General features: G+C 43.9%; 1 protein-coding gene across 1 annotated transcript in view; it reads left to right on the top strand.

Moving 5' to 3' along the window:
- Window positions 1-4,979: 4,979 nt before the first annotated feature.
- The window catches only part of Glo1 (glyoxalase I), a 23,519-nt gene continuing 17,052 nt past the window's right edge, over window positions 4,980-11,446 (top strand). The window contains exons 1-2 of the mRNA XM_004624445.2: window positions 4,980-5,144; window positions 8,207-8,289. Coding sequence (XP_004624502.1) covers window positions 5,061-5,144; window positions 8,207-8,289 — 167 coding nt within the window. The 5' untranslated portion in view covers window positions 4,980-5,060. The remainder of the gene's footprint in view (window positions 5,145-8,206; window positions 8,290-11,446) is intronic.

Genomic DNA, 11,446 nt, shown 5'->3' with positions numbered 1-11,446 from the left:
TATATATATATATTAGGCAGTGAGACAGGGCTAGGTTCTCAAAGAAGCCAGTGCAGAAGACAGGATGCACATTGCAGCTGTGGGGGATATGTCTGGGACAGAATGGCCCAATCAAGGCCCCATTTAACTCTTATTTGCTGTTCACATGACCTTGCCTCCTTCCCAGAATGTTAAACAATTCCTTTTAAGTAAATCTGCCCTCCCTCGTCTTCCCCCTATGCTCCCCAACATCCAACAGCCCCTAAACACCAACAGGGAATAGAGGCAAATGGGCTTTTAAAGCCCCACCTCGCCAAACTTATTCTGCAGCTGCGCCTGCTTTGGCCTCAGCTCCCTCTTTTGGCTCTAACTAGACTTAGGGTGCTTCCCAGGGCGCCCACCTTCCTAAATCCATTTGAGCTCATGTATGGGAGTCCTTTGGTGCTTCCCAACTTCCCCACTCCTGATAATCTTCCTCCCATCGCTCACTAGAACTTCACCTTCTATGCTTCCTCCCGTACCTGCTGCTACGACACATAGACGCCTGCCTCCCTGCCTCCCATAACCAACTCAATCAGCACCATCTTTATTTCCTGGAGATTTAATGTATCTTAAATCCTCTAAGTCTACAGGATTAAATCCTATGGGGACAGGCCCCTACCTGGTTGTCCTCTTAACAGCCACAGCGGTAAAAGTTGCTGGCTTGCCCTCCTAGTTCCGCATCGCCCAAGCCAAGTGGGACCTAGACAACTCCACTCCACCTGACAACTCTGCCCTTCCTGATCCTGAGTTCTTGTCGCCTGAGTGGTCTTCCTAACTCCCATCACCTACATGTCTCCGCCAAATTAAGAGTTCAAAAACTGCAAGGTAACTCTCGGGTTGCTTTCTCATCTGGTTTCGGATCCCCTGCCTTCTGGGAGTTCTTTCATTTGCCGCTGGACTCTGGACCATTTGCCCAGATGGCTCTCAGGTGCCACGTAAGACGTCTTCAGTCGCGGATGCAATCCTTTACTAATGATGAACTTCATATCCCAGCACTTGCTTCTACATGGACACAAACTGTCAGCCTATCCATCCTCCCCACACCCCAGAAGACGCCCCCCATTCAGCAGGAAGCAGTCTAAGAGAGTCATCGGCCTTCCAGCCCAAGTACAAACAGCTAAATTGTCACGGCCCTGATCCAACACGGCTAAATCCCTAAAACAACAGCGTATCTTCCCAATGACCACTTCCCCCTCCTCCCCGACCCCAGTCCTGGAGGCCTTTCCCGCACACACCGGAGCCCCAGTGAACTCCCTGTGTGTCGGGGAACCTGCCCCTCAGCCTCCGCCCCCAGCAGAAGCCCATACAGTCTCAGCCTTCCTGTCTCAGGCCAGAGGATACCCCCATCTCCCTCTGATCCTCTGTGTCCTCCTCAATGGCAATGAAGGCCTTTCCCTCCCTTTCTTTTACTTCTGTTTCTCTTGCCACGCCACTGAAAAATCTAATGCTTTTCTTTGAAAACACGCTGGGCCGCCTTGATTGTGTGCTGCTTGTGTTTCCTAAAATATGCTAAATATTTTGTTTTCAATTTGTTTCAAGGACTTCATGTCTAGGACAGACTGGCCCAGTCAAGGCCCCATTTATCTCTATCTTTACATTTGGTAGATGAGTTCTAAAATGACCTGAAGACCCCCACCTGGTGGTACTCAGGCCTTTGTGTAATCCCCTCCCCTTGAGTTTCTGCGCTCTACTGTCTGCTCAAAAGGCCTTGCCCCCTTCCCAGAATGTTAAGCAATTCCTTTTAAGTAAATCAGCCAGACAAAATAGGACAGAATTTTTGTATTCCACACAACCAGTCATGCAATAATCTGCTATCAGTGTTGTGCTTCCCATTTGCAAGCCATATTCTGGTTTTAGCTTTTTTTTTTAATTTTTATTTTTTATGTATTTTTTATTCATTTTAATGAGAAAAAAGATAAAATAGCAATGAAACAGTTTCAAAATCGGTTAATAGAACAGTTACAATAATTAGTACATTGCATATTGTTGTCTTTGTAGTAGTTATTCAGAGGACAAGATGTAGACATGATAGCTTGTCCAAACAAGTTATATTAGTAGCAAGCCACGGTTAAACAGAACTCACACCTGATTCTGGGCTGGTGATTTGCACCTCTGGATTCCCCAGCCTGCCAGCACGAGAAGAGTTGACTTCTAACTCCTCAGTGCAGAGTCTGCCCTCTAGATTGACACTGGTTTTTCTGTTACAACTTCATAAAATGGATGTCTATTCAGGAAAATAATTTTAGTTTAGAAGAATTTTAAATATACTTTGAGTAGATTTTCTGAACTTGATTTTTACTAACAAACCAGGTGGTGGGGACCCCAAATGTATCTAGGTCTTAATTTCCAGTACTTGTGAACGTGATCTTACTTGGAAATAGTAGATGCAATTAAGTTAAGATCTCAAGATGAACCACTGTAATCTAGGGTTGGCCCTTAATCCTATGACTTGTATCCTTATAACAGAAAGAGGAGGTGCTGGGTGTGGTGGCACATGCCTATAATCTCAGCACTGGGAAGGCTGAAGCAGGAGGATGTTTCGAATTCAAGACCAACCTGGGCTGCAAAGTGAGCTGAAAGCCAGCCTGAACTACACAGCGAGACCCTATCTCAAAAAGACGAAAGAAGGAGGGAAAGGGAGAGGGAGAGAATTATAGACACAGAATTACAGAATTACTGGGAAAAAGTATACGTAAAGAAGCAGAGATTGGGGTTGTATCTGGCCCCTGCACCCTTCCTCTCTGGTTCTTCCTCTTCTCTGTTCCTGCAGGCAATGATTGAGGGGGTCCTTGACTACGCCCTTCCAAAGTGATGTATCTGCCTTGGAGTCAGTCAACCATGGGCTGAAACCAGGAGTCAAATACACATTTTCCTCCTTTAAATTGTATTTGTCAGGAGTTTTGTCCCAGCAAAAGCTGTCTGATGTAATACTCAAGTGGAGGGGATTACACGAAGGCCTGAGTACCACCAGGTGGGGATCTTCAGGTCATTTTAGAACACATCTACCAAATTTAAAGTTAGTCTTCTATGCCACTATCCCCATTCATTGTTCTTAGTTACTATGTATTTGGGGCCCCACATAACCAAAATGCTGCCAGCCCCTTAAGTTCATACCCTTAGTTCATTTGCTTGCTGCTGACCAAGCCAAAGGAGGCCATATTTTTTTTGTGTGATAAGAAAAAATGAGAGGATTTGTTCAAAGCTAGCTCCAAGGAGATGAAAGAAGCCATTTGCTTCAAATCACCAGCTCACCTTGTACAGATGGGCCAGGGTCTTGTATGGTAAGGACAATGGGGAAGGCACAGAGAGGCAAAGTAGAGTTCCACACCCGCCTTGTCACTTCCAGATATCTTCACCCCTCACTCCTCTATCTTGTGCAAAGGGAGTACTGGGAGGGGGCAGGTGGTGTCTGCATGTTCAGTCATTTCGGGGGCTGTGGAGAGGAGGGAGTATTGGCTACGTGCTCAGCCTGACAAAGTTTGGGGAAGTTATTTATCTTTAGAAGAAAAAATAAGTCTAGTTTTTTTAAAGTTTTATTTTGCAGGGCCAGTTACAAAACTGTGACTTAACATTTTATTTCTCACCAAATACTGTATGAATAAGGCTCAAGGGGAATCTGTGGGGAATCACTCAGACTGCTTCAAAGCTCAAAGTCTAAAGACACCGCAGGCTGTGACCCCTCTGGCCCAGGGCAGGTGCACAGCAGGACACGGTTATGCAACTGTTACTTAGCACTAGTAAACACCCACGCACTGGCTATGGGACTCTGTAAGAATGTAAACAGGAGATAATAACTGTGATGGCCTAAACCCAGACTTTTAGCATAGGTATTGCCATGGTAAACTTTAGGTGACCCCAGAGTTGTAAAAGCAGGCCTACCATACAGAGAAACATACCCTGAGAAAGCTGCTGACCCTAAAAAACTTTAGCTGACCCCAGAGTAGTAAAAAACAGGCCTATCATATGGAGAAAAATATACCCTGAGAAAGTGCTGACCCTAAACAATGACAGGAACAAAAGTAGCCAGATGTACAGCCAAAAAAATCTGTTCGACAGGCAGGATGGGTGCTAATGTAACTGTTTGACAAGCAAAATATATTGCATATTCGCCTTATATACACGCCATGTCTTCTGGTCAGTACTACTCACTTAGACTCTGAAATAGGTCTATGCTGAGGGTCGCTGAGCTCAGCTAATAAAAATCTACAAATTTTAATTGGCTACTTGGATTCCGATATTGATTATGAACCCACAACTACAACCTGCATGGGAATTACACAATAATGCCACAGGCGGACCTTGCTCGGGCTCTTTTGCTCTGCTCTGCTCCAGGCTGTGTGCTGTTGTTGCCAACGTCTTCCACAACTGCCTGGTTTAACTTTAAAGAGACCTCATCTTGGAAAATCTCCTTTGGGCCTCTGAGCAGCAAGCAGAGTCAGTAATGATTCCAAGATTCTATGACTAATATAGAGTGGAAGCTAAACTTGAAGCTAGGTCTTTTACTATACCAGAGCTGTTTTATTTACTTTTTTTTTTTTTTTTTTTTTTTTTTTTTTTTTTTTTTTTTTTTTTTTTTTTTTTTTTTTTAACTTATTCTGGACTTCTTAAATTGAGAAAATAAGCTTTGGATTTAAAAAAGAATTACTCCCGATTATTATTATTACTTTCCATCAGATTCCAACTTTGTCATATAGCCCTGAGATATGGGTGGTTTTTGACTTTTAATAGGTAAGCAGAAACAAGATTAGGTCATCGTAATGGCGAAACCTGCTTTTCAGCTAGCAGATTTTTTTTTTTTCTTTTAAAAACAGGGCCTCCCTTAGGCGCAAGGCACTTCGGGAGTTGTAGTCTTTAGTCGGTGACGCCTACTCAGAGAGACCCAATCAACAACGAGCCAGCTGCTTCCCGCTCAGCGATTGGCTTGAAGTCACAGCGGCCCGCCCCAACGCCATCGCCCGTCCTCCGGTGGAAGCAGAGAAGGGGAGCGTGCAGTGAGCGAGCGGAGTTCTGTGCTCTGTCCCTGATCCTTCGCTGTGGCCATGGCCGAAACTCAGCCCGCGAGCGGCGGCCTTACTGACGAAGCCGCATACGGTTGTTGCTCCGACGCAGACCCCAGCACCAAGGTGGGCACGGGGCGTCCCGCGTGGCCACCGGAGGGAGCGGATCCTGGGACTCAGCCTCGGCTGGGCGGGGGAGACGGGATTCGAACCCCGTGCGGCCATCGATCACTGCAGGCAGGCCGGCGTTGGGCGGACCGGAGTGAATTGGAAAGAAGGATAATGGAGTCGAGTGCGGGCAACCGTGCGGACTTGCGAAGAATGTCATTCAGATTGCTTCCAAAAGACTGCGGCCCAACTTTCATTCACTTGTTTATTTTGGGGAGGTATCTGGAAGCCAGGCCAAATCAGGGTCAGGTTCCTTGTCTGTGGGTATGCGTGTTCCCCAGCTGATGGCCTTGGCCGAGAAGGAGAGCAGTTTCAGAGCTCCCACTCTTAGGCCCCAAGATCCCTGGCTCTGCCGGCCGGTTTTCGTAGCCTCCCTTACTTGCAACAGCTCAACTCGGAACTACCGGGAGCGCGCCTTTGCTTGGCTGTGGCTGTTGCTTACGAAGTGTGACGCGGTGAAGCGTGGGGGAAGCCCAGACCTAAAGGGAATCTTAGAAATGCCCTGTCTGAACCGGTCGTTTTAATAGGTGTGACTCAGAGTAATGAATTGGAAGAGGGGATGGTTGCCATTTTTGGAGTGTTCTCCGTGGCTTTTTTCTTTTTCTTAGCTTTTTTCTTCATTTTATGTATTTGGTGCAGGGTTTGACTACGCAGCTCGGACCCTTAGTCCGATCCTCCTGTTCCAGCCTCCCCAGCGCAGCGACTACAGGCGCCAGCCACCACGCCCGTTCTTGGTGGCCAACTTGATGCACCCGGGGCAGGGCCACCCAGCATGCTGTACCAGGGATCGAACCCGGGTCTATGCGCTTACCTAGGCAGGTGTTTAGACCGCTGAGTTAGCACTGCTGTCTTCTGTGACTTTTTTCAATCCAAGCTCAGTGATCTTGTTGCTTTATAAACTTTTTTGTAACAAAAAAAAAAAGGGGGGGGGAGGCCAAAAACTATTTGTTTCAATTCATTGCAAGCACAGAGTGACTTCCTAGTATTGTTTGTAACTGTTCAACAGGGTAGAGCCAAACCCACTGAATGCTGGGTCAGCGCACATTTATCAAGAACTAATTTCTACAACAGACCATTGGGAGAGCAGGCCAGGCTGAGCAAAGCAACTCAAATATTCTGAAAACATGGGCTGTCAGAGCCAACTGCCTTATATATGATAACAAGATATAATAGAGGTTTTAAAAAACTTTATTTTGAGACAGGGTCTCACTGTGTGGTGCATGCTGGGCTTCACCTTACCATGTAGACCAGCTGGTTTGAACTCGCAATCCTGCTTTAGCTTTCCAGGGGCTGGGATGACAGGGGTGGGGCACCACACTTGGTTAAGTCGTAGTAGTTTTGGGCCGGCCAGATAGCTCAGTGGATTAAAGCGCCTGCTTTGGCAGAGTGCAACGACTCGCGTTGGACGTGGTGGCGCGTGCCTATAATCCCAGCACTTAGGAGGCTGAATTTAGGAGAATTACTATGAGTCTGATCTATGTAGTGAGACCCTGTAGACTCTGTAAACCCTGCACTAAATACATTTTTTAAAAAAGATAGTTTTTAAGCTAGTTTTGTTTTAAATGAGAATTTAATGTTTTAAAGTTAGCAAAATAGAAGAGTGTCATTTCCCAACAGTACAGAATGAATAAAGTATTTATATGATGTGAGTTGTAGGGAAAAGGTAGCTATGCAGCTTCGAAAGGAGTGGTTCAATTTTCAGATCTTTTTTGTCAAGCCCATGGCTGTGACAGTACAACCCGGGCACTGATGAGATTAAAGGTTCGTGAGCTAAAGCTTCTGCAGTTAAAGTGTCTTGGCCTGAATTTGGAATCAGGTGGCTTAGACAATTAATGACTCGGTGTCCACTTCTCATTTATAGAGTGGGAATATTGCTACCTATAGATAGGAATGCATCACAGGGATTCTGGGCCCCTAAGCAATGCTGATCATAATCTTAACTCCCTGAATTTATATATTCTCTACCCTTTTATCCTTCACACCTTCTGTTTCCTGATGTGGGAATTGAAGGATTTCTCAATGCTGTTAAGAGACAGTAATTTAACTTTTTAGTTCTTTAGGAGTCTAGGATCTTTTTCCTCACTAATTTACATAGTCACCAGTAAATATTTCGGGGAGAGGATTTACACATTGATTCAACAAATATTATAGTGGTTAAACTTAGTCTTATCATTGTGGGCAAGTGGAGTCCAGTCTGGAGGGGAGTCTCTGAGGAACTGTAGAAGGTGTGTCAGAACTTGTGTACTGAGGAGTGAGGAAGCCTGACTTTTATCCACAATTTTTTTTTTTTCCATTTATGTATGTGGTACAGAGTCTCACTACACAGCTCAGACTTGTAGTGATCCTCCTGCTTTCAGCCTCCCCAGCGCTGGGATTACAGGCATACACCACCATGCCCGGACTCAGTCGCCGGCTCGGTGCACCCCTGCGGTGGGGCTGGCGAGGCATGCAGAACCAGGTATCGAAACGTGGCTCCTGCATTGCCAAAGCAGGCGCTTAGTCCACCGAGCTATGTCACCGGCCCTTATCCACCATCTCTGAGGGTCATTCCTGGCATTTCTTGGTGACGTGAACTGGTTATGTAGACCTAGGTTGGCCTCAGTCTTGCAGCCCTTCTTCTGCCTCAGTCTCTGAGTGCTGGAATTATAGGTGTGCGCCCCCAGGCTTGGCAGTTTTTGAGCTGACCCTCATGGGCCTGCAACCAGAAAATGCTGGTGGAGAGCCACAGGTTATAGGTGATAGGCATGCTGTTTTTTTATGGAAGGCTGTAAGTACATGTGTTTTGTTTTTCTTAACATTGTGTTGTAACAGTGAACTTTTTTTTTTTTGTGGTGCTGGGGATTGAACTTAGGACCTTGTGCTTGCCAGGCAAGCACTTATTCTACTGAGCTACCTCCCCACCCCACGCCTTTTTTTTTTTTTTTTTTTTTTAACTATTTGTATATTGTTAAGAACAGTTAAGTGTTGCCAAGAAGTGACAAAAGTTGAAGGTATTTAATATATATGCTGTTTGTCTTTAGGATTTTTTGTTGCAGCAGACTATGCTACGAATTAAGGATCCTAAGAAATCACTGGATTTTTATACTAGAGTTCTTGGAATGACGTAAGTAAAATATATATTAGCACTTAATACTTAAATCAGTAGTGCCGCTGATAGAGGGATTGTGTCCACACCCACTTGGAGTTTGTTTCAAAAATAATAGAAGTTCCTTTTGGCCAGGAGTCTGCAAGAAGTCCCGACCAGATAGGGCTTAGGAAAAGTTCCTTTATTTTGGCCAGGCTCAAATACATTTTCTTCAAATTCCCTTCTCAGTGAGAGGTGCCAGTTGACTCTTTAATATGTTCAAGCCCTTTTTGATATTCTGACCAATTTTAGCCTGTTGAGTGGGTTGTTTGTTTGATTTCTTAATTTCTGGGGACTGAATCCAGGACTTTTACACTGAGTTACATTCCCAGCCTTTTTTTTTCTTTTTAAAGAGAATTTAAAAAATAACAATAAGTAAAAGCAATGTGGAATTTCAAAACAAGATGATAGGAAATTAACAGTGATTGGGCTGAGGCTATAGCTCAGCAGCGTAAGCGCCTGCTTGGCAAGTGCAAGGTGCCAAGTTAGATCCCTGCTACCACACAAAAATTAAAGAAATGTGATTGTTATGTGGAATATTGTTATCTTCAGAGTAATTGCTTAGATTATCAGATATATGTATGCAAAATTGATCAAACAATTAAGTATTAACTGTACCTTTCAATAAACCAATAGGTTAGTAGTATTCTCTTAGCTATCTTATGAATGTGCGTATCTCCCCCACCTTCTTTCTTTCCTTTTTCCTATCCCCCACTCAGTTGGTCTTTTCTGTTGAGTTTCTTTCCTTTTAACAATATCTATTGTACTTTTTGGATTTTATTTACTCTTTCAGGTTCTTACACTAGGGAGACGGTGTGATTTTTACACATGCGGGTCTGATTTGTTTCACTCCAAGACATTTTTAATATTTGTTATTTGAGACAGGGTCTCACTGAATCTCTATGCTGCCCTGCCTCAGCCTCCCAGGGTATTGTGATTGTAGGCATGTGCCACCACTTGGCTTAGCCTGTTGTTTACTTCAGAAAATGTAAATATAAGGACAAATAACACAGAAAGGGAATGAGTTCACTTAAAAGCACCAGTTTCACTTTTTTTATAGGCTATATCCTCTTTTGCTAAACAACCAGTGATCTCATAATATTCAAAACGCATTTATGTTTCTTTTTTCCTCCATTTTTGTTGAAGTATAACTGACAGTTTTACTTTCCTTAGCTCCTTTCCCTTAATAATATGGGCTTCTAGTTTGCTTTTGATAGTATGTGTATCTATGTAGAATAAATGCTTCATTTACCATCTAGAGGGGGACCTGCCCAGTAGCTCAGTTGTTTAAGTGCCTGCTTAAGCAAAGCCCTCAAGCTCAAGCTTCTGGGGTTCCAACCCAGACAGTCACTGCAAACCAGAAATGCCCTAAAGGCATTTCGAGCCTCCAAAAAAAAAAAAAAAAAAAAAAAAAAAAAAAAAAAACAAACCCTTCTACCATTTACCATCTAGATTGACACTGAGGGAACAATTTTAACCAATATCTATATGTTTAGAAAATTTGACCTGTTCAGAAAAATGCAAAAGGCAAACTGATGATTTTGTTCCCCTTTCCAACTCAAAGATAACTGCTAGTAATAGTTTCTTGTGATTCTTTGAAGAAATTTTAAACAGGCAGTATTTGGGGCATATTGAAAGGGAAGGGGAAATGCGGCACACCTGCTCTTTGCCAGGCGCTTGTCCTGTCCTTGTGTTGAGTCTGCACAAGGCCTTCGTGGTAGCTAATAACCCTATCTTACAGGCAAGGAAACCAAAGCTTAAAGATCTGAGGTTATTGGTCCCAAAGCCTGCAGTTGGCACTTGGCACAGCTGGGATCGGAACCCAAGTCCAGTTGAGCTCAGCGCTCGCTCACTTGGTTTTGAAAGAACCCTGCAGTAGCTTGCTGCTTGCCAACAGCCTGGGGGACTTGCTCTGCTGAGAAAAACCATTTGCAATAGGTTCCGTTGCTTTAATTCTCCGGATTGGTCATAAGGTTTATACAGTCTGCTTTAGCAGGGTGCAGGGGTAGTTTTTCAAAACTGGAGGTGTGAAGTGTTGGTACTTTAAACATACTGGGGTAAATCGGATTTGTGATGTCAATGGCCAAGCTTTGATAATGCCATAAAAGATTTGGAGCAGAGCTCTAGAAACACTTTTGCTGAGCCGAAACCAGTTATTTTCTCTTGTTGATTATTAATAAGGTCATCTTTGAGCACTTAATCCTCTGTAATCTTTAAAAAAATGTAATTTTATACATTTTTATTCTTCCTTATAAAGTGTAAACTCTAAACTTTTTAGGCTGTACCTTTCGTTGTCTTTTTTAAAACCTCAGGATTAGAGGTTCATGCACTGTCACACATCAGGTCCCTCCTTTCCTACTGAGCTTTGCTTTCAACCTACAGCAAGCATAAATCCTCTCAAATGTCTCCTAACCCCCGGCCCCCAACCCATCATCGCCTATTGTCACCAACTGTAGGGACAGACCGCACTTGGTGCTGTTTCTCTTGCTCGCCTTCCCTCTGCCCTCCTGGCCCCGTTGCTGACTTTGTTGTCATATGGCCTTTCTGTAGCTCATGACCTTTTCTAGTCTATTTCTATGTCTCTGCCTGGAGGCCCTGATTGGAATTCAATCTTTTCCGCTGGCTTGCGCCACCAGTGGCACACACGCATGACTGTCCCATCTCGCAGCTTGGACCCTTCGCTCCTCAGGGGGTCATTGATTAGAAGAATGCAAAGAAAGGCATTGATTTAGTAGACCAGATGTCATCATATTACAGTTCCTTAAGGAAAACTTTAAAATAGTGTAAAACATTGTAATATACCTTATTTATGGTATAACCATTGTAAGTGCTTATTATATACACCAGTAATGGGGTACTTGTAAGATTTCCATGTTAAAATTTAAGGAAGAATTAATTATTGATAAATCAGTTTGTGTGTGTGTGTGTGTGTGTGGTACTAGGGATCGAACTCTGGACCTTCTACTTGCCAGGTTTTTTTTTTTTTTTAAAATTAGTTGCTTTTTTTTAAATTATTTATTTATTTTTATTTATTACATTTATTTATTGTGTGTGTGTGGCCAGCTCAGCCCACCAGGGGGCGCGGCTGGCTGGCATGTGGTGCTTGGGGGATTGAACCGCGGTCCCTGTGCTTTGC

The sequence above is a fragment of the Octodon degus genome, unplaced genomic scaffold, assembly GCF_000260255.1.
Source record: "Octodon degus isolate 3935 unplaced genomic scaffold, OctDeg1.0 scaffold00005, whole genome shotgun sequence".
Lineage (NCBI taxonomy): Eukaryota > Metazoa > Chordata > Mammalia > Rodentia > Octodontidae > Octodon > Octodon degus.
This window is presented reverse-complemented; position numbering and strand designations above follow the sequence as displayed.